The 21,573-nt window shown below is 51.1% G+C and overlaps 1 protein-coding gene across 1 annotated transcript in view; it reads left to right on the top strand.

Moving 5' to 3' along the window:
* Positions 1–21,573, top strand: part of LOC114426866 (kalirin-like) — a 55,957-nt gene that overhangs the window by 6,760 nt on the left and 27,624 nt on the right. The window contains 30 exon segments of the mRNA XM_028394525.1: positions 33–155; positions 244–435; positions 1,083–1,214; positions 3,297–3,395; positions 3,483–3,614; positions 5,723–5,845; positions 7,049–7,240; positions 7,309–7,478; positions 7,582–7,756; positions 7,847–8,087; positions 8,169–8,335; positions 8,809–8,928; positions 10,342–10,410; positions 10,490–10,639; positions 10,714–10,863; positions 11,036–11,150; positions 11,288–11,403; positions 11,592–11,714; positions 11,818–12,000; positions 12,077–12,198; positions 12,272–12,338; positions 12,441–12,550; positions 12,724–12,793; positions 12,867–12,956; positions 13,078–13,170; positions 13,240–13,351; positions 13,426–13,616; positions 14,354–14,455; positions 14,541–14,689; positions 14,774–14,876. Of these exon segments, the coding sequence (XP_028250326.1) occupies positions 33–155; positions 244–435; positions 1,083–1,214; positions 3,297–3,395; positions 3,483–3,614; positions 5,723–5,845; positions 7,049–7,240; positions 7,309–7,478; positions 7,582–7,756; positions 7,847–8,087; positions 8,169–8,335; positions 8,809–8,928; positions 10,342–10,410; positions 10,490–10,639; positions 10,714–10,863; positions 11,036–11,150; positions 11,288–11,403; positions 11,592–11,714; positions 11,818–12,000; positions 12,077–12,198; positions 12,272–12,338; positions 12,441–12,550; positions 12,724–12,793; positions 12,867–12,956; positions 13,078–13,170; positions 13,240–13,351; positions 13,426–13,616; positions 14,354–14,455; positions 14,541–14,689; positions 14,774–14,876 (3,981 nt within the window).

Here is a 21,573-nt window from a genome sequence, read left to right as displayed (position 1 = left end):
CTTATTCATGTTCCTGTGTGCTGTGTGTGCAGATGTTTGACTGGATCAGCCACAACAAGGAAGTGTTCCTGCAGAGCCACACTGAGATCGGCCGAGGCTACCAGCACGCCGTGGAGCTGCAGACTCAACACAACCACTTCGCCATGAACTCCATGGTACCTGTGGTGTGCTCTCACACCTCTGTGCGCCTGCTGTCCAGCCCGTCCCTCGGGGTGACGTGCATGTTTTTTTCTTTCTTTCCAGAATGCCTACGTGAACATCAACAGAATCATGTCTGTGGCGAGCCGGCTGGCGGAGGCCGGTCACTACGCCTCCACACAGATAAAACAGATCTCAGGTCAGCTGGATCAGGACTGGAAAAGCTTCGCCGCCGCACTGGACGAACGCTCCACCATCCTCGCCATGTCGTCCGTCTTTCACCAGAAGGCTGAACAGGTGAGCTGAACCAGCGCGCCCAGCATGTCTGCTGCCTCCGAGGACTCCTCGGTGCCCCCTGTGTGGTCTGTGAGTCTCTGCAGCAGACACGTGTCCAGAACCTAACATTCAAACGGCACATTTTCAGCGTCTGATTACATTTAATGGATCAAACCGCTCTGCTGCTGATTCTTGGAAGGTTGACATGGCAACAGATGGCACTTGTTTGATTCCTGCTGCGCTCCTGACATCAGCTACAAGTGTGTGTTCGAGAGCTCTGGAGATGAAAGAGAGGGAGAAAGAGAGGAGGGGGCTGGCTGAGGCTGAGAGAGGAAAACACAAATGTGTCGGGCCGAGAAGGGACGGAGAGCTGGCGGGGCTACAGAGCTCAGTGTGAAGAGAAGACACAACTAAAGCCGCTCTTTATTTTTGCAGCCAGGTTGAAGCAGCTCTGATGTTTACTGGAGCTTTTAAATCAATAATAAAATGTTAGGATGGTCCAGACTGACAGTGAGGGGGCTGTGATGAGCTCTCTGCTGGCTGCAGCTCACAGCACACACAGGGTTAATCAGAGAAGCCTCCATGGACGAGGTCTGATGTGAAAGTTTACCACTGTGTGTGTTCTTGTTGAGTGCTGAACACGCTCTCTTACATGTGTGACTCCTCAGTTCCTGTCGGAGGTGGAGGCCTGGTGTAAAGTCTGCAGTGAGGGGGGGCTACCGTCTGAGATGCAGGAGCTGGAGATCGCCATCCATCGCCACCAGAGCCTGTACGAGCAGGTCACACAGGCCTACACCGAGGTAACAGCAGCATGTCCGGCGCTAGACTCTGCGGCTCGGTGTCCGCTCTGCACTGTGCAGGTCCAGCATGTGTGTTTTGAGACTATGAACCCAGAAATTCAAGATTCAAGAAGTTTATTGTCAAATGCACTTTACAGCACTGAGCAGTGACATTCTTACTTTGCGAGTTCCCTTCACATGACTTTGTACAAACAGTAGACTTATAGTAGTAGAAGAATAAATAAGAATACGGATAAGCAATAAGAAAAGTAAAATAAGCAGAATGTGCAGCTCTGTGTGCAGAGGGTGAGGTGTGACCAGTGTTCAAGGTGCATTGTTTCTGTGTTGTTGTCAGAGGGAGGACGTTCAGAGTGTGTAAATATGTAACAGATTGTACAGCAAAAACAAATATGTGCATTTTTTGCATCGTGGCAGTGATGCTCCATGATAAATGTTCGGTCAGTGTTCAGCAGCCTGTGGCCTGTGGGCAGAGACTGTTTTTAGTCTGGTTGTTCCTGCTTTCACTCCTGAAGTGTCAGCCTGACGGCAGCAGTGTGAGCAGTGAGTGCTGTGGGTGAGTGCGGGCCTTGATGGTGTGGGCCCTCTCTGTGACCCGGGCATTGTAGATGTCCTGTAGAGGTGGAAAGCTGCTCCACGGATGAACTGAGCAGTTTGAATGACAGGCTGCAGAGGCCTCCTGTCCTGAACGCTGCAGTTCCTGTACCAGACTGTGGTGGAGTCTGTCAGGACGCTCTCCACTCTGCATTTTGCCCGTAGGCTGCCTCATCTAGATCAGCCCGATGATCTCACTTTGTTATCTCCTTATGTCTTTTCCACTTTTAGTTGTAAGGTGCTGTCAGTGCGGTTGGCTGTGATCGGCTGTGATCAGCTGTGATCAGCTGTGATCGGCTGTGATCGGCTGTGACTGTGTGACTGGCTGTGATTGGCTCTGGCTGTAATGACAGGGCGGCACCATCCTAATGTAGTGCTGTAACACTCCCACTCTCTCTGCTGGTTATCTTCAGACAGACTGCAGTGTTAGCTCAGTTTATGCTTATTTGTGAAACGATACATCAACACACACACACACACACACTGAGGGTTGGCAGCATTGTTTCCTGTCAGAGCTGCAAAACACGCTGACTCTGCTGAGGTTTGATCTCAGCCTCTTTTACATTTGATCTCAGAATTCGGACTAGGATTAAATGAGAAGCTGACTTTGTTAGCTGCACTTGTGTGGTTGTGAGTTACCATCTGTTCTCTGACTTAAACTGCCAGACGCTTCAACAAGGCCCCGGTCACACTGTCAGTCCTGAGCAGGATGGATCCTTAAACTGATACGTTCAGACCTCAGATCACACACGCTCGATCCACCAAACCGCTAGGTGGCGCCTCGTAATATACAGAGTCCGTTCAGGCCGCGGTAGGACCGCATGCGTTTTTCTGTCCCATGTCGCTCGTTCTTTAGTTTTTCCGGTTCTAAAAGCAGTTTATTCCTTTGTGGAAAATAAACTCGGGGCGAAGCTGTCGTAGTTCCACGGTTGTTTACATGCGGCTTTTGTACGCGACCCGGACCCTGTCCCCGTGAACCGGAAGCATCACGTCGCTAGCTGGATTCGCATTCAGACCTGAGCCAGATGTGAGCTGTTCCTGCTAGATCCTCACTCTGTCCCCCAGATATGTCTGAATTGGTTTCAGCCCTCCTCTCGGAGGAGGTCCCGCTCGAGCCGGACTGATTTCCACAGTGTGAACAGGGTCTACGTGAAACATCTGTGAAGTGTTTGGTTCATCATTTAATGCAGCTTCTTCTTCTGTGGTTGTACACAATCAAAAATGACTCTTTATGTTCTCTGCCTTTGATTCATTTGATATAAATCTGTTCTTGGTCCTGGTCTTGGTTCACCCATCAGTCTGCCCCCTGCTCTCTGGGCCTCCAGGGGGGGGGGGGGGGGGTGATCATTTTGATCATCAGAGGATCAATACATGGAGCCCTGATCACAGAGTCAAACTGTTTCCTGTGGAGAGGCAAACATGTTTACAATATCTGAGTGTAAAGCTATTCTGTGTGTGTGTGTCTGTGTGTGTGTCTGTGTGTGTGTACAGGTGAGTCAGGATGGCAAAGCTCTCCTGGACGTCCTCCAGAGGCCTCTGAGTCCCGGCAACTCCGAATCTCTGACAGCCACGGCTAATTACTCCAAAGCGGTCAGTCGGCTTCGTCCAATCAGCTTCCTGTGTTCGTACGTGTAACACAAGCGTGTGTGTTAAAGTGCCGTGTGTGTTGCTGTGCAGGTCCACTGCATCCTGGACGTGGTTCACGAGGTTCTCCACCATCAGCGCCGGCTGGAGAATATTTGGCAGCACCGAAAGGTCCGACTGCACCAGAGGCTGCAGCTGTGTGTGTTCCAGCAGGACGTACAGCAGGTGGGCACACACACACACACACACACACACACACACACACACACACACACACACACTCACACACACTCACACACACACAGCCAGGCTACGTCGTTTGGTGGTCTTTGAATCTCTGCAGCCTTTTAGGAACTGGAAAACGTGTTGCTTGCAGCCTGGTTCTGTGCCGCGGGTCATCTGGTGTGTGAGCATGTAATGACTGGATGGATGTGTGTGTGACGACGGAGGATCACCGCCTTCATCGCCGTCCTCTCTCCCAGCTGTGTGACGTGAACATTCCTGAGATAAAGCAGGAACTCTGCGCCGCTGGCACCGCCGCTCGTATTTCACCGAGGAGCAGGCGCTGTGGGTTTGGAGGGGGTCCGCCCGGATTCCTGGAGCTCAGAAAGAAATATGACAGTAAAATTTTATGAAGAGTATTTTTAACCAGGAGGTGATTGTGATCAGGAGGAGGAGGAGGAGGAGGAGGAGGAGGAGGAGGAGGAGGAGGAGGAGGAGGAGGAGGAGACTGTTAGCCTGCAGTGAGAATGAGGTACGAGCATGTACCACTGGCATAGAGGGAATCTACCCAGAAACACAGAGGGGCTGGAGATCCTGTGGTTTAACACCTGCAGTACTGTCCACAGTCTGCCCCCTACAGGCAAAGACAGAAACAGACATAAGACACATTTACAGTCAGTCCAAAGCAGGAGGAAGATGGAAAGATGAACCCGACCGTCTACATGTCACATCCCAGACTCCAAATCCCAGAATGCACTGGGCTGGTTGCTGCTACAACCTGAGGCCTGAATGTGAGGTTAACTCTGATAGCAGCAGGGAGGACGTCTGGTCTGTTCATGGTGCCCTGCTGCAGCACATGTTGAGGGAGAGACCCTCAGCAGCACCCTGAGTCTATTTATAATAGGTCCATTGTATGTACGCAGCGTTTGGAGGGAGAATGAGGCCAGCAGGCAGATTTAAGGATGAACGCTCTGAGTTCTGGCACCGTGCGGACCTTCGAATGCGACCCCAGAGAGTGTCTGAGAGAGTGTTTAAGACAAAGAAGAGATCCAATCGGTGCATCATAAATCCTCTGAACACAGAGCCGTGCCAGTTGTACTTGTCATGCATCACTTTCTATAAGACCCCAGAGAGACACACACACACACACACGGGACGAGAGACATGCAGAGAGAGCGAGGAGTGAGAGAGCGAGGCCTCACCGACAGCACGTAAACCACTGCGAACGGGCTCGTTCCAGGCGGAGTGGTGACGCTGCAGGATGGATGTGACCCCGGAGAGGAAGACGGAGCCGAGCGTGTTCGCCTTCTAGTTTGATTTGGCGCTTTGACTCAGCCAGTCAGCATCCTGCAGTTTGAGGAGACCTGACCTGTGTGCAGCTGGAGCCGCGACAACACGCTGACATCATCATCACACGCCGCTCACCCAGGAACTGCTCAGAGTCAGCGGCGTGCTCACTCTCAGATTAGATATAATCTGCTGCACGAGGGGATAGAAGACACAATCTGCTCTTCATCATGGTTACATTTCTAAAGGGACAGTTCACCCCAAAACCACACATGTCCTGCAGTTTATTTGTCCGTCCAGGTTTTTCTAAGAAACAAAATGTGATCTTTTAGACTTCCTGCCGTTAAATGTGTCTAAAAAAATCTACAAAAAAGAAGAAAAAACACGTTTTTTACCATTAAATTATTAAATTTCAGAGGAAAAAAATACAAACTTACAAATCTAAAAAGGATTTTTGCTCATGACATTATATATAAACAATCCTTCTACACACTGGACAGCACCAGAGCAGAGAGGAGGATCCAGCTGGAGGCTGTAAGGCCTACTGTACAGCTGTGATGTCATCAGCGGTGAGAAACGACACAAAGCTGCCACGACAAACACTCTGATAAGAGTGAGAGTGTGTGTCTGCTCCTCTCAGCGGCGCTGACCTACATTCCCCACACAGATCATGAAGGTTTCATCTTTCATGCTTAATTCAGGAGGTTTGAGACTACATTTTGTTTCACTTCAGTCTGTGTGCGGTGCCAGAAACGGCAACCTTCTCCACCCTGTGTGTGTTAGCGGCTGATCTAAAGATGGCGGCTGTGCTCTGTGCCCTGCAGGTGATCGACTGGATAGAAAACCACGGCGAGGCCTTCCTCAGCAAGCACACGGGGGTGGGGAAGTCCCTGCACAGAGCCCGCGCTCTGCAGAAGAGGCACGACGACTTTGAGGATGTGGCTCAGGTGAGTCTGTCTCATGATGTAGAGCAGTTTGATCTGAGGGAGGAAACACTGCACATGTGTTTGTCAAGCGTTATTCTCTGGCTCTGCAAACATCTGTAAGTAATCTGCTCTGATTAATCCCAAATTTTTGTGAAAACCACCATGCCTGGTAGGGGCAGGAAGCCTGAAGACGTGACCATATATGGTCAGGAGGTCTTTCTGGATGATATTATCCGGCCGTGTGTGAGTTCAGTGCTGCAGCACAGAACCACAGGCCCTGGAACAGCAGAGACCACGTGCTGCTCTCAGCTCCGACACAAAGTCTCTTAACAATAAGAATAGAATAAAGACAGGATTTAAACTTACACCACCTTCCCAGGAAAACCCCTGTTAAATGTCAGGGTGTCACGCTGCAGCCTCCAGGGGTGAAGCCTGTGTGGTGTGAACGCTGCAGTACCTGAGGTGACCAGCAGAGGCTGGCTCACAGCAGACCCCCCCCTGTCCTCACCTGTCTGCCTGCACTTTGCTGCGTATGTGTGTGAAGCTGCTGGTTCTAACTCATTAATAAACTGTCCACTGGTCACAGCAGAGCGATAATCCCATAAAGGAGTCAGTGTTAATCCTGTAAAAAGTGGTTGTGTAATCTGGTGTTTACACTGTGGATTAGGATTAATGGGTCAGGCTCTGTGTCTCTGCAAACAGCACACAGATGAGTGTGTTCAGACACACAGAGCCTCGTTTGTTCAGCATCAGTGCTGCTGCTTTCATGTTTAATCTGATTAATGAACGTCCACAAACAAACATCAGACGCAGACACCGAGCTCTCATTAAAGCCCCGTCCTGCACAGTTTTCTCCTCGTGGACATGGTTTATATGAAAAGTTTTAAAATTATAATCCCCATGTGCTGACTAATCCCTCTGACATATCCTGACCGCAGCGCTCTGTCTGTCATCACGCCGCAGCCTGCAGTCTAAACAATGTCAAATATTGTGAGTCTGCACAGATAATCTCATATACTTACAAAAGACAGACCACACTAGTCCAGATTGTCCTGCTGGTTCAGGCTCAGGCAGGATTGGGGGGTATGTGCCCCCTCACTGCTGTAATACTGAAGGTGAATGAATGATTCTGATCAGAGAATCAGACTCTTTCATGCCTCTGTATTTTTCTGTATTAGTCTGGCATCGATTCGCCCGCCTGACGGTTCTTCCTCCACCTTTCAGAACACCTACACTAACGCAGACAAGCTGCTGGAGGCGGCGGAGCAGCTGGCTCAGACCGGAGAGTGCGACCCCGAGGAGATCTACAAGGCAGCGCGGCACCTGGAGGTACGGATCCAGGACTTTGTGCGGCGGGTGGAGCACAGGAAGCTGCTGCTGGACATGTCTGTGTCCTTCCACACACACACCAAGGAGGTGAGGCGCTGTCAGACGCTGATGTGTGTGAGCAGTCAGAGCCGTGTGTTAACTCTGTGTGTGTCCAGCTGTGGTCGTGGATGGAGGAGCTGCAGAAACAGCTGCTGGACGACGTCTGCTGTGATTCTGTGGACTCCGTTCAGACTCTGATCCAGCAGTTCCAGCAGCAGCAGACGGCCACGCTGGAGGCGACGCTCAACGTGATCAAAGAGGGCGAGGAGCTGATGCAGCAGCTCAGGTGGGATGTTCCTTCACAGGAGGAGAGCCGGCGGTGCTGATGATGTCATCAGAAGTTTCATGTGCTGTTTTCTCACGCTTCTTCACGTCTGTGTTTGTTGCAGAGATGCGGCCATGTCGACCAACAAGACGCCGCACTGCAGTTCTATCGCGCACATCCAGGGGGTGCTGCAGCAGCTGGACGAGGCTCAGGGACAGATGGAGGAACTGTTCCACGAACGCAAGATCAAGCTGGACATTTTCCTGCAGCTGCGCATCTTTGAGCAGTACACGATAGAGGTGAGGCAGCGAAGCACCGAGAATGAAGAACGAACACCGAGAATGAAGAAGGGAAAGCTTTAGAGTAATGAGAGAAATGTCGACCCGCAGGTCACATCGGAGCTGGACGCCTGGAACGAGGATCTGTCCCGTCAGCTGAGCGACGCTGGACGCTCAGGCAGCGGCAGCGGGGGAGGCAGCTCCTCCTCCGGCAGCTCGGAGGACATCGGCCTGGCGGAGCAGCGGCTGAAGCGGCACGCAGAGAGAAAAGCAGCCATGAACAACATGACTTATGAAGTGATGCAGCAGGGTCAGGACCTGCACCAGTACATCATGGAGGTCCAGGCTTCAGGTACAGCTGCTGCGCAGCCTCCAGGGGTTCATTAGCTCATCCCACACACACACTTCTCCCTGTTGTGTGTGTTCCTTCCAGGCATCGAGCTGACTGGGGAGAAGGACATGGACCTGGCCTCTCAGGTTCAGGAGCTGCTGGAGTTCCTCCATGAGAAGCAGCAGGAGGTGGAGTTGAATGCCCAGCACACACACACTCGGCTGGAGCAGAGCCTGCAGCTGCGCCACCTACAGGCCGAGGTCAAACAGGTGAACAGCAGCAGGGTTTTATTCAGAGCCTAACACATGAACCGAACCTGATGAGGAGCTTCAGCCCTTCATCATGAGGAGCTTCAGCCCTTCATCAGGAAGCCTCCACGCTGGAGGTGATGATGATGAGATGTGAGCATGCTGTGCTTACAGGAAGGAGGCAGCTGCTGCTGCCGCTGCACATGGAGCCCACTCAAACATTTATGAGGGTTATGATGATAATGACACACACACACATACTCAAGTCTAAGTTTGTGGATTTTTCCAAACCTGCGCTTCTGACATCCACACACCACCTTAGCTTGAGTGGAGCTCCCGCAGATTTACCAGCGTGGTGTTTCTGGGATGTCTGGGTCTTACCTCTGCTGAAGCTCTTCAGACTTCATGCACACATTCATGGTGACCTGATGAGTGTTCTGGTGGCCAACAAAACAACCTGTTTGTGAGTCTCACGGTGTGAGTGTGTGTTTCAGGTGCTGGGCTGGATCCGTAACGGCGAGTCCATGCTGAACGCCAGCATGGTGAACGCCAGCTCGCTGTCAGAGGCTGAGCAGCTGCAGAGGGAGCACGAACAGTTCCAGATGGCTATAGAGGTACACACACACGCACACACACACACACGCACGCACGCACGCACACACACACGCACACACACACACACGCACACACACACGCACGCACACACACAAACGCACGCACGCACACACACACGCACACAAACACACACAGTAATTACTGCTGTTCAAACCAGGTTTGCTGTATGTGACTAATAATTATTTCAGCATGTTTTTTTAATAGTAGCAGAGGCTCTCACACACACACACACACACAGATTTGTCTGTGTGTGTGTGAGTGTGTGTGTGTGAGTGTGTGTGTGTGTGTGTGTGGCTTAACTCAATGATTATTTCATTCTGCACTGATTTTGAGGACTAACAGATGCTTTAACACACACACATCTATTCCAGTTCTATCACTGCATGTTGTGTGTGTGTGTTATTCTGTTCTTTAAATAGCTGACTGCAGGAGTCTGTGAACACTCAGAGGGGTAAAACCCCTTTGGTCAGCACTGTATCAACACACACACACACACACACACACTACTTACATCACAGGAGAAGCAACCAGGCCACAACACACACGTCAGGTCTTTGGTCAAAGGGATGTGTGTGCGTGCGCTCTCACGTGATGTAAGTAGTGTGTGTGTGTGTGTGTGTGTGCGTGCGTGCGCTCTCACGTGATGTAAGCTCCATCAGAATGATGTAATACTGGTAAATCTGACTAATTGGTTAAATACACACACTTCAGCTTCAGTTTAACCCCCTAACCACCAGAATTACACTGTTTCTGTACACCGTTTACCACACACACACACAGACTGCTCTCTGCTTGTAGCCATGGTGGTGCAGTGTAGAGGAGCAGTGACCAATGAGAACACACTGACTGATCATGTGACAGGAAGGACAACCTGCTCAGGGTTAGCCATGTTTTTGCTGCAGGTTCTCAGTGATACATTTGTCAATTGATTGATGAGTCAGTGATAATTGGCAGAGGACCTGGACTCTCTGACAGAGGTGTGTCAGAGGAGGACGTGGTCCAAAGTAAAGACCATACTGGACCCGCTCCACACTGTGCTGACCAGCTACAGGAGCTCGTTCAGCAACAGACTCCGACTCCCATGATGCACCACTGAGAGACACAGGAAGTCCTTCCTGCCCGTCTCCATCAAACTACTGAACTCTGAACTGTGACAGTCACTCAGACACTGTACATTCATACTGGAGCATTCATGTCAGGCTCTTTACTGTGTAAAGGTTTTTACAGCAGTAAATAAACAGGTAGATTTAAATGCTGCCCAGGGATTTAGATATTTATTATATATTTTAAATTCCATCTTTGATTCTATTTGTCTATAACAAGCAGAGTTTCCCCTCAGGGATAAATAAAGTGATTCTGACTCTGATTGTATTAATATATAACTGACAGTACCGGTCCCTCCTCTCCTGCAGTCTCTCTTCCATGCCAGCTCCCTGCAGAAGACCCATCAGAGCGCCCTGCAGGTCCAGCAGAAAGCCGAGGTAAAGCCGCACACACTGCCCCCCCCTGCAGGTCCAGCTGCTGTCAGCATCAGGACCTCTCTGTCTCTGTTCCCTGCAGATGATGCTGCAGGCTGGGCACTACGATCCAGAGGCGATCCGCGGCTGTGCTGAGAAGGTGGCCGTCCACTGGCAGCAGCTGATGCTGAAGATGGAGGACCGCCTCAAGCTGGTCAACGCCTCCGTGGCCTTCTACAAGACATCTGAGCAGGTACAGCTGAACCCCCCCCCCCCACATGTTGTCAGAGTCTGTCTAATCCTGGAAACTGCTGTGTGTGTGTCCAGGTGTGCAGCGTGTTAGAGAGCCTGGAGCAGGAGTACCGTCGGGATGAGGACTGGTGCGGCAGCCATGATAAACTGGGGAGCTCAGCCGACAGCGAGCACCTTCTACCGCTGATCAGCAAACACCTGGAGCAGAAGGAGGCCTTCCTCAAGGTGATCCATGTCTGTGACATCACACAGAGGCTCAGCCAAAGTGACCGTTTAGGGGCATGGAGGGAGGTCCCAGAACAACAAACATAAACTGTTTACCTGGGATATTCTGACAGATCAGGTGTAAAACACTCATGATGATCGAATTATGATGTTTAGTGCTCGTGTGTTACAGGCGTGCACGCTGGCCCGGAGGAACGCCGAGGTCTTTCTGAAGTACATTCACAGAAACAACGTGAGCATGCCCGGGGCGGCCGGCCCCAGCAGAGGACCTGAGCAGCAGGTCAAAGGTCAGAGCTGCTGCACTGCTGTCAGTCATTGTGTTTACGTCAATCTGATCACGTCATGATACAGTTGATCAGTCAGTGTGTTTCATGAGGATGAGTGTGTGTTGTTGTGCGTCTGTAATGTGTCTTTTTGTTTGCAGCCATCCTGAACGAGCTGCTGCAGAGAGAGAACAGAGTGCTTCACTTCTGGACGTTAAAGAAACGACGACTGGACCAGTGTCAGCAGTACTTGGTGTTTGAGCGCAGTGCCAAACAGGTGTGTGTGTGTGTGTGTGTGTGTGTGTCTGTGTATGAGTGGGACTAAAACACTGTAAAGCTGACAAAAAGTAACCTAAAGGGACGTCTGAGTCAAGGACACACATTAAAAACATCCATTAAAAATACAGATATAAAGATATAAAGGTAAAGGTGTGTGTGTGTGTGTGTGTGTGTGTGTGTGAGCAGGCTCTGGATTGGATCCAGGAGACAGGTGAAGTTTACCTGGCCACACACACATCACCTGGAGAGAGCAGCGAGGAAACACAGCAGCTCCTCAGCGACTACCATCACTTCAGGCTCTCTGCAAAGGTGAGCTGTGTGTGTGTGTGTGTGTGTGTGTGTGTGTGTGAGCATTACAAAACATCTACGCAGAGACAGAACTTCACTGTGTGTGTGTGATAATGTCCCTCAGCAAACCAAGGAGAAGGTGAAGCTGCTGATCCAGCTGGCAGACAACCTGGTGGAGAAAGGCCACGCCCACGTGTCGGAGCTGAAGCGCTGGGTGAGCACGGTGGATCGCAGGTACAGAGACTTCTCCCTGCGCATGTCCAAGTATCAGGAGAGCCTGGAGAGGAGCCTGGGAGTCAGCTCTGAGGTGAGGCCCTCAGTCCGGAGACACCGAGGAGTGTGAACCCAGGTGTTCACTCAGGTGTGTGTGTCTGTCTGTGCAGGACAACAAGGACTTGGAGCTGGACATCATCCCCGCCAGTCTGACAGACGACCCCGAGGTCAAACTGCGAGACCCCAACCACGAGATCAACGAGGAGAAGAGGAAGTCAGCCAGGAAGAAGGAGTGAGTACAGGGAGGAGGTGACAGGAGCCAGATGTGGCTGCAGTTTAAACACCAACACATCCTCCTGTCTCAGGTTCATCATGGCGGAGCTGCTGCAGACAGAGAAGACCTACGTCAGAGACCTGCAGGAGTGTCTGGAGGTGAGACAAGTCCTCCTCTGTGTGTTGGATGCTGGACATATTTCCCCTCCCTGTCTCATCTGCCTGTCTGTCTGTCTGTCTCTCTGTCTGTCTGTCTGTCAGTCGTACCTCTGGGAGATGACCAGCGGCGTGGAGGAGATTCCTCCGGGCATCGCCAACAAAGAACACATCATCTTTGGCAACATGCAGGAGATCTACGACTTCCACAACAAGTGAGACACGTGCAGATTGTTTAGGCGTCATGTTACACAAGAGAAAGTCTGGATGATTTCCTGGCCGACCACACGTTATATCTGCCTGCTCTGTGCTTGTGGACAGGATGGGGCTGGTTGTGTAGAGGAGCAGTGAGGACACACTGACTGAATGTGTGTGTGTGTGTTTACAGTATTTTCCTGAAGGAGCTGGTGAACTACGAGCAGCTTCCAGAGGATGTGGGTCACTGCTTCGTCACCTGGGTGAGTCCAAATGAAAACATGTCTGAAGTGATGACCCTTCAGCTTTATTAACTCCTCGTGAACCTGTCTCCAGGCTGATAAGTTCCACATCTATGTGGATTACTGCAAGAACAAACCCGACTCCAGTCAGCTGATCCTGGAGCATGCTGGCTCCTTCTTTGATGTGAGTTCCCTGTTCCCCTCTGTGCAGTTCGCTGTGCTGCCAGCAGGTGGAGCCGTTTGTTAGAACAGGAATACATCCAGCCTGTTACAGCAGCAGTATGTTTTTATGAATGTGGTTTTAGGACATTCAGCAGAGACGAGGCCTGGCCAACTCCATCTCCTCCTACCTCATCAAACCAGTGCAGAGGATCACCAAGTACCAGCTGCTGCTGAAGGTACACACACACACACACACACACCCTCTCTGTTTGACCATGACTCTAACCCGCCCTCTGGTCCTGCAGGAGCTGCTGTCGTGCTGTGAGGAGGGTAAAGGGGAGATCAAAGACGGTTTAGAGGTGATGCTCAGCGTTCCCAAGAGAGCAAATGACGCCATGCACCTCGCCATGCTGGAGGGTAAGACGCCGTTCTCCCTGAAGACCGGCTGCCCTTTGAGGTGGACGCTCACTCTCACTGCTCCTTTCCCTCAGGCTTTGAGGAGAACCTGGAGGTGCAGGGCGAGCTGATCCTGCAGGACAGCTTCCAGGTGTGGGACCCACGCTCGCTGATCCGGAAGGGGCGGGACCGACACCTCTTCCTGTTTGAGTTCTCCCTGGTCTTCAGCAAAGAGATCAAAGACTCAGCAGGAAGGACCAAATACCAGTACAAGAACAGACTACTGGTGTGTGTCTGTGAGGGTTTACCTGTGTGTCTGTGTCTCTGAGGGTTTACCTGTGTGTCTGTGTCTCTGAGGGTTTACCTGTGTGTGTCTGTGTCTCTGAGGGTTTACCTGTGTCTGTGTCTGTGTCTCTGAGGGTTTACCTGTGTGTGTCTGTGTCTCTGAGGGTTTACCTGTGTGTGTCTGTGTCTCTGAGGGTTTACCTGTGTGTGTCTGTGTCTCTGAGGGTTTACCTGTGTCTGTGTCTCTGAGGGTTTACCTGTGTGTGTCTGTGTCTCTGAGGGTTTACCTGTGTGTGTCTGTGTCTCTGAGGGTTTACCTGTGTGTGTCTGTGTCTCTGAGGGTTTACCTGTGTCTGTGTCTGTGTCTCTGAGGGTTTACCTGTGTCTGTGTCTGTGTCTCTGAGGGTTTACCTGTGTCTGTGTCTCTGAGGGTTTACCTGTGTGTGTCTGTGTCTCTGAGGGTTTACCTGTGTGTGTCTGTGTCTCTGAGGGTTTACCTGTGTCTGTGTCTGTGTCTCTGAGGGTTTACCTGTGTCTGTGTCTGTGTCTCTGAGGGTTTACCTGTGTCTGTGTCTGTGTCTCTGAGGGTTTACCTGTGTCTGTGTCTCTGAGGGTTTACCTGTGTCTGTGTCTCTGAGGGTTTACCTGTGTGTGTCTGTGTCTCTGAGGGTTTACCTGTGTGTGTCTGTGTCTCTGAGGGTTTACCTGTGTGTGTGTCTGTGTCTCTCCTCCCTGCAGACATCAGAGTTGGGGGTGACGGAGCACATAGAGGGTGACCCCTGTAAGTTTGCCCTGTGGGCAGGAAGGACCCCGTCCTCTGACAACAAAACGGTGCTGAAAGTGAGTCCCCCGGCCTCCGGTCCTCTGGTTCAGGTTCGTCTGGGTTATGAGGCGTCACAGAGTAACTGTGTGCTGTCTCCTCCAGGCGTCCAGTATGGAGGCTAAACAGGAGTGGATCAAGAACATCAGGGAGGTGATCCAGGAGAGGATGACTCACCTGAAGGGGGCACTGAAGGAGCCTCTGCATCTGCCCAAAACACCAGCACTGACCAAACCCAGGAATAACACCAAGAGGTAAACACACACCCCCGTCTGTCAGTGCCAGGTGTGACCAGGGCCCGAGGGCCTTCAACACATTCACTGTGACTGTGTGTGCAGGGAGGGAGGAGACGACGGAGACAGTCAGGGAGATGGCAGCAGCCAGCCAGACACCATCTCCATCGCCTCCAGGACGTCCCAGAACACTGTAGACAGCGACAAGGTAGGACACGCCCTCACTGACGAGCTGATGACACGCAGCTGCTTCAGCGCTACAGGGTTTCCCACACAGACACAAAGGGCAGCAGCAGGGGCTGTGAAGCAGCTCACAGAACGTCTGTGGGATCCATTCCAAATCATAACTGTGAGCAGCAGTCAGGGCTGTCACCATGTGAACAGGCGCAGTGATGAAAAGCCTGTTCAGGCTGTGTGCAGGCGGCCGTGCCGCCGCCTCCGCCCGGCCGCCCGCTCACATCAGAGTAAGTTCAGAAGCTTTTGTTTTGGTGGTTCACCTGTGCAGGAGAAACGGGCGGCAGGTCCGAGAAGCCGATTCCTTAAACTGAAGTAAAAACAAGCTGTTGATGTCTTTGTGTCACAATGATGACACATCCTGAGTTTAGTTTGGTGCAGCCGTTGTTTTGGGGTTTGTCAGCTTCACTCAGTGCTCTGATCAGATTCCCTCTAACACACACACACACACACTGCCACCCACGCACAGCCCCACACTGATGTGGGTCATGGCCTCCTACTGTTGTGTTACACACTGTGGCCTTTTCACTGTGCCACCCCTCGCCTACACGCCAGCCTGCCTCTAAATGTCAGCCTCACACACACAGATCTTAGCTGTGCAGTGTGTGTGTCTGTCAGTTGTGTGTAGTCAGTCCTGCTGTATGTGTGCATGTGTGTGATTTCTTTCTGCACGCCCGGCTCAGCCTGTCCAATGAAAACACAGGATGATGAAGTTTCCAGCCTGTGTGTGTGTGTGGGTGTGTTGTCGCTGCGCTCTGGTTTATTGTTTCGAGGATTTAGAAAACTCTCCTCGGCTATTTATGGATCCTCCTGCTCAGTGTGTTTCATATTTCATGTTGCTGACACAGCAGCGCTGCTCTCAGGCGTCCTGCCTGCTCTGATCTCTACGCTGAGGTTTGGTAAAACGTTCCATATGTCTGTGGCAGCGACTCCTTTTCTTTACGTGTCTCAGTGTGGTGTAAATGTGGCAGTACTGCTGTGATGCTTGTTCCTACGGCACTACAGCAGCTCATTGTCTTACAAGACACAGGTTCTGTGTGTGTTTTGGAGCTGAGGCGAGGACACGGTGTGTTTGTTGAACCACTGATCAGAGTAGTTCAAGACTCTCAGAACCCCTCAGAGAGCTGCTATCTGAAGGAAGGAGCAGGCTGATCTCAGTGAGGAGGGGGGGTTGACCCTGTTGCTAAGTGACACATTGTTTCAGATGTGATTGGCTGACAGAAGAACACGAGAACAGGTTCCTAACAATATAAACGGCACAGAACGGACAGAGACATGAAGGCTGCCGTCTCAGGTGATGATGTGATCACCAACACAGAGGGCCTGATGAAGTTAAGGTGGACGCCTGGCTCGGCTGTCACCAGCTTTCTGTGGCTGCTGTCTGTTACATGCAGGCGCTGGTTGGAGCAGATGGAGGTGAGAGGACACAGCAGCAAACCTCCTGGTTTAAGTGAGAACAGTGATGGTGTGTCTTCAGTCTAAGGTGAGGCCACAAACATCATGCTGCTCCGTCTGATCTGCAGAGTCTGGAGGACGGCTGTCCTCTCTGTCCTCTCTGTCCTCTCTGTCCTCTCTGTCCTCTCTGTTTAAGGAACTCTTAAAGTCCTCCTCTACTCTGAACAGGGTGTGAGGCCTCTTTAAGGGCTGAGATGTTTGGTGAATCACTTGGATCTTTACCAGGATTCAGTTTGAATTATAAGGGGAATTCTTCATTCTTAAGAAACTCTTAGTGCTGAGAGGCTTTGTGACTACGGCCCCTGATGTTTTTAAGGTGCAGTTTGGGTTTAATATCTGTCTGTGAAGGAAACATGGAACAGGAAAAATGACATTTATTAGAAAGGACATGAGTTCAGGTTCCCCACTGGTTTCTAGTGAGCTCTGCTTCTGCTTCAAAGCTGCTTTGGACCATGGATTTGGACCAGCTGTGGACTGAGTGTCAGACTCAGAGTGTTGGCTGGTTGTAGACTGGTTTCGGGTCAGTCGTTGGTTTTGGTGACTCTTCTTCTTGTCGCCGTGCTGCAGAGTGATTTCTTCTTCTTGATTTGATGTTTATTTAGTTTTCTGCATTAAACCAACCAACACAGTTCTGACCTTTGTCTCTATAATAACAGCTCAGAGCTGGCATCGTCAGATGTTCCACTGGCTGTCTGAGTCTGGTGTGTGTGTCTGTGTGTGTCTGTGTGTGTCTGTGTGTGTGTGTGTGTGTGTGTGTCTGTGTGTGTAGCTACTGTTTCTGGTGGTTTTATACGTCCCGTCTCTGCAGAGCTGTTCTTGTTACGCCCCGCTCTGTCGCTCTGTCTCGACGTCTCTATTTTTCACACTTTCTTTTTCCCTCTTCGTCTCCCTCTGTTTACTTCCTCCCTCGGCCTGAAGCTGCTGGTGTAGTGGATGATTTCCAGCCGGTTATTTGTGGCAGGTCGTTCAGTGTGTGCTTTATTTTGTCAGTTTATTCACAGTAGTTTTTTATGAATTATTCTCCCGTTCATAAGGTTTGATCACATGGAGATTGGAGAATAATTTGACGTCACCTGCAGTCCTCCCCCGTGCTCCTCCTCCTTTTATCGCCACCTTGTGGACAGACGCTCTCCTCTGTGCGTGTTTCTCCTTGTTTGCCAGCTGCTCATCTAAACTGTCCATCGTCGCTGTGCTTCCTCCTCCTGTCTGTGTGTTCTGCACCTGAAGCTTCTCCACATTCATCACGCCCACAATAAATTCCGACCAATCAGAGAATTGTTCTCGCACAGCACTGAGAGAAAAAGTTCTGCCCGGGCCATGTGTCCAAGAGAGCTGCAGAACAGGCGCTCCGAGAACACATCTTTAGGAGGAGAGGTCTCTGTAGCCGGCTGTAAACATGTGTATTTGTGCTGTAAAGGACATGGAGGTCTGTGAGGACTGAGGAGCCAGCCTCCAGTGGACACCGGAGGAACTGCAGTGTGTGACGGTCGTCCTGCTGTGCGTGTGTGTGACCTGGGTTTTGGTGAAGCTCAGCCTCTTCAATCAGAGCAGACAGACTGTTTAGCTCTGACAGAATGTCAGGGTGGATGGATGTCATTGGAAACCATAGTTTCACAATCTGTCCTCTGTAAACATGAATAAATCAGACTGTAAACATGGCGGATCAGTCAGAACATGTGAGCTCCGTCAGCTCAGAGGTGGAGCACCCCGCTGTGGAGTATGTCTCCTCTGTGACGTGGTCCTGGTGTAATGAGTCTTCTGTGGTTCAGCCTGTGGTCCTCCTGTTATTTAAAGCAGCGTTCCAGTGGCTGGCGACTTGGCGGCGTCCTCCTCTGCCAGCAGCTCCCGGGTCACAGCACACACAGCGTCCGCATCCGGCTGGAAGAATGGCTCAGAAACACGTGTTCATACTCGGATCATACAACTGGGCGACATATGGAGAATGATGTGTTTATCATGTTGGTGACTGATCTGTGCTGCAGTATGGACCGAAACACACTCACACTGATCCTTACAGTGTTGATTATATATCAGAACTGAATCAGAAACAGACAAACATCCTTCTGTCTATGAGCTCACATTCTGCTGTCTGAGGAAAAATAAAAATGGAGGACACGGGGCGCCGTCTGGAGTGGAGCGTTTAGCATCGTGGTCCTCTTCTTCATGTGCAGCACAGCAAACATCTGTTCACACACCCGATGCTAACATTTGCTGCTACTTTGTTAGCACATCATCGCTGACGCAGCTTCTGCCTCCTCCCGGCCTGCCCCGCTGTGATATGTCAGTGGGTCTGTGCTCCATCCACCAACATGGAGGATGAGCTATACCGCGGCCAGCCAGCAGGGGGCCATCCAGATGTTTGACCTCATCGTCCATGTTTGTTTACAGTTTCTGGTCCAAACACAACATTTAATGCTTCACAGTAATGTGACTCCTTTTTAGAACACATCACTGCCCCCCCCCTCTGCTGTGGCAGAATATTTACCCAAAACAACCACCAGAGGCCGCCTGTCAGGACAAACATCTCTGTAATATATACATAAATATCTCTGTCTGATACTTATTTACAGATCAGGGAGGTTGCTGGGTTTATGTTTATGTGAGGAACGCCTCGTTCTACCTGGACCCTGTGAAGCTGTCGGAGTTGTGGTGTCTTCTAAGACGGAGGCGTACGTTCCTCCTTTGGTCGGTGTTTCAGCTGCAGCAGCGCTACACTGCCAGCGATTGTTTACACATGTCTGTTCTCATGAATGAAATGCATTCAGTGTCGGGTTCAGACTGAAGCCGTACAGTAGCCATCTGCTGGTCATATGACTTCTGTGTCACACACACACACACACACACAGTAGTCCTGGCGGTGGAAGTGGTAGTGCCTCAGTAGCTTCCAGGGAGTGGGGAAAAAAATGAACACACTGACCCACACACACACACACACACACACGGAGTGGCATTCCCGTCAAACACAAAGCTAAGGTTGTTTGTTCAGAGAGAGAGAGGGAGGGAGAGAGAGGGCGTGTTAGAGTGTGGCAGTGAGGGAGTTGTCAAAGACAGAGCGAGCGTCAGACGGAGGCAGACGAGGAGAGGTCGACATGCCAAAGTGGATGAGCTTCAAACTGTTCAAAGAGAGCAGCAGAGTGAGTACAGACCTCCAGCACCTGCTTACCTGCACCATCACTCACTGTGTGTGTCTGTGTGTGTCTGTGTGTGTCTGTGAGCACTCTGTCCTTAGTATTCTGCTGTAAGAGGGTTCAGTCTGTGCTGCCTGTGTGTGTCTGCTCTCTTCCACCTGCATCGTGTTCTGCTGTCAGTAGAAACACCACACAAGTTAAAGGAGAAACTTGTTGGAAGTGTTGACAACAGACACACAACGTCTGTGTGAAGGTTGCAGCAGGTGTTCAGACTCACAGCTGAAGGTGAAGTTTGTCATTTCATTGTGTGCTTCTGCTGTGGTTTGATTCAGATGTGCTGTTGACTTTCACTGGACTGCACAGAGTGTGTGTGTGTTTGTGTGTGAGTTTGTGTGTGCGCACATGCAGTGGAGGAGATTAATGGTTAAACAGGGTGTGTGCGTCGGGCAGACAGGAAACAGGCCATTAGCTGCCACAGAGAGACGGGATAAATGAGATGTGAGCAGCTGAAGTGAAGCACACATACACACACACACAGACACACACAGACACACACACACCGTCTCAAACGGTGCCTTCATGTCAGTCTCCTTCCAGCCCATCAGTCGTCCAGTCAGGACGCAGCGCTGAGTGTAGCAGAGGAGAGTGAGTGTCTACAGTCAGCGTGAGCTCCACCTGATGGAGAAGTTGGCTCCATCAGACATCACATCACAGATGAGGACCCTGCTAGCATGGAGCAGCTGATAAAAGACACCTGTGCTGTCCACCAACAGTTAGAGACATCCTGCTATCACAACATGGCCAGAAGTTTGTGGACAGCCTGTTTGTCAGGCGTCAGGTGACCCTGAGGACCAATGATCATCACCTTTACCAGGTCGTGTTTTAACGGCCGGTCACATGCTCCTCCTGACACAAGCAGGTTTAGAGGGCTGTAAAGACGGCTGCTCCTGCAGTCAGCCATGTTTAACCTCCCAGCTGATCTCGTGATGTAACAGCGGTCACTGACGGTTGTGTGTCTGTGACACTGAGTCGGCCCCGCTGTGTGTTTCCATTATGTCTGCTGTTTGTTGACAGTAGAAACAACACAGGCTGCACCTGAAAATGACCTGAGTGAGGGTGGAGACACTGACCTCAGCAGAGAAGGTCACACACACACGCACGCACACACAGGTGCGCACACACAGGCACACACACACAGGCACACACACACAGGCACACACACACAGGCACACACACACAGTCTTCAAGCTGCTGGATGTGATGAATAGAAGTCATATGTGGTATCTGCTGAAAGTGAAGCGTCTGTACACACACTGTGTGTGTCTGTGTGTCTGTGCTGAACACACTGTGTGTGTCTGAAATGAGTTTCATATGAGAGTCGGCTGTTGGTCTGAACTCTTTCCACAGCATGAAGTGTCACTGTCTGCAGTGTGTGTTCATATTCCTCTCACACTGTGTGTGTGTGTGTGTGTGTGTGTGCAGTCATATGACCGCAGAAATGGCAGATTGTTAGATGAATGTAGCCTGGTGTATTTTCTTCTTTGCCTTCTGACTGTTCTGTGAACAGAGTTCATCTGTGATGGTTCAGATGACCTGGATGTGCCGCCGTCCGTCAACACGTCGCGTCTTTACTGGTTTAACGTTGTCTGCAACACACACATGCAGGAGGTCTTCAGTTTTTCATGCCAGTCACTGCGAGTGTGATCCAGGAGCTGTTTATCACAGCGAGCAGCGAGGCGGCCGCACAGGAAGTCCTCCCTCTGTCTCCACCTTGTTAGTCCAGCTCCTGGAGGCAGTAAAGATGTGTTCTGGTGATTCTTCACACCTGCTGAGTGTTTTTGGGTGGAGAAATATGAAGTTTGTGCAGCAGGAGGTTTGTCCTCAGAGCTGGTGGTGGAGCTGTTTGGGTCTCAGAGCTGATGGAGCCGTCTGGGTCTGAGAGCTGATGGAGCCGTCTGGGTCTCAGAGCTGATGGCGCTGATGGAGCCGTCTGGGTCTCAGAGCTGATGGAGCCGTCTGGGTCTCAGAGCTGATGGAGCCGTCTGGGTCTGAGAGCTGATGGAGCTGATGGAGCCGTCTGGGTCTGAG

The sequence above is a fragment of the Parambassis ranga genome, chromosome 21 (genome assembly GCF_900634625.1).
Source record: "Parambassis ranga chromosome 21, fParRan2.1, whole genome shotgun sequence".
Lineage (NCBI taxonomy): Eukaryota > Metazoa > Chordata > Actinopteri > Ambassidae > Parambassis > Parambassis ranga.
Note: the sequence above shows the minus strand (reverse complement) of the source record. Positions and strands in the feature narration are given on the sequence as shown.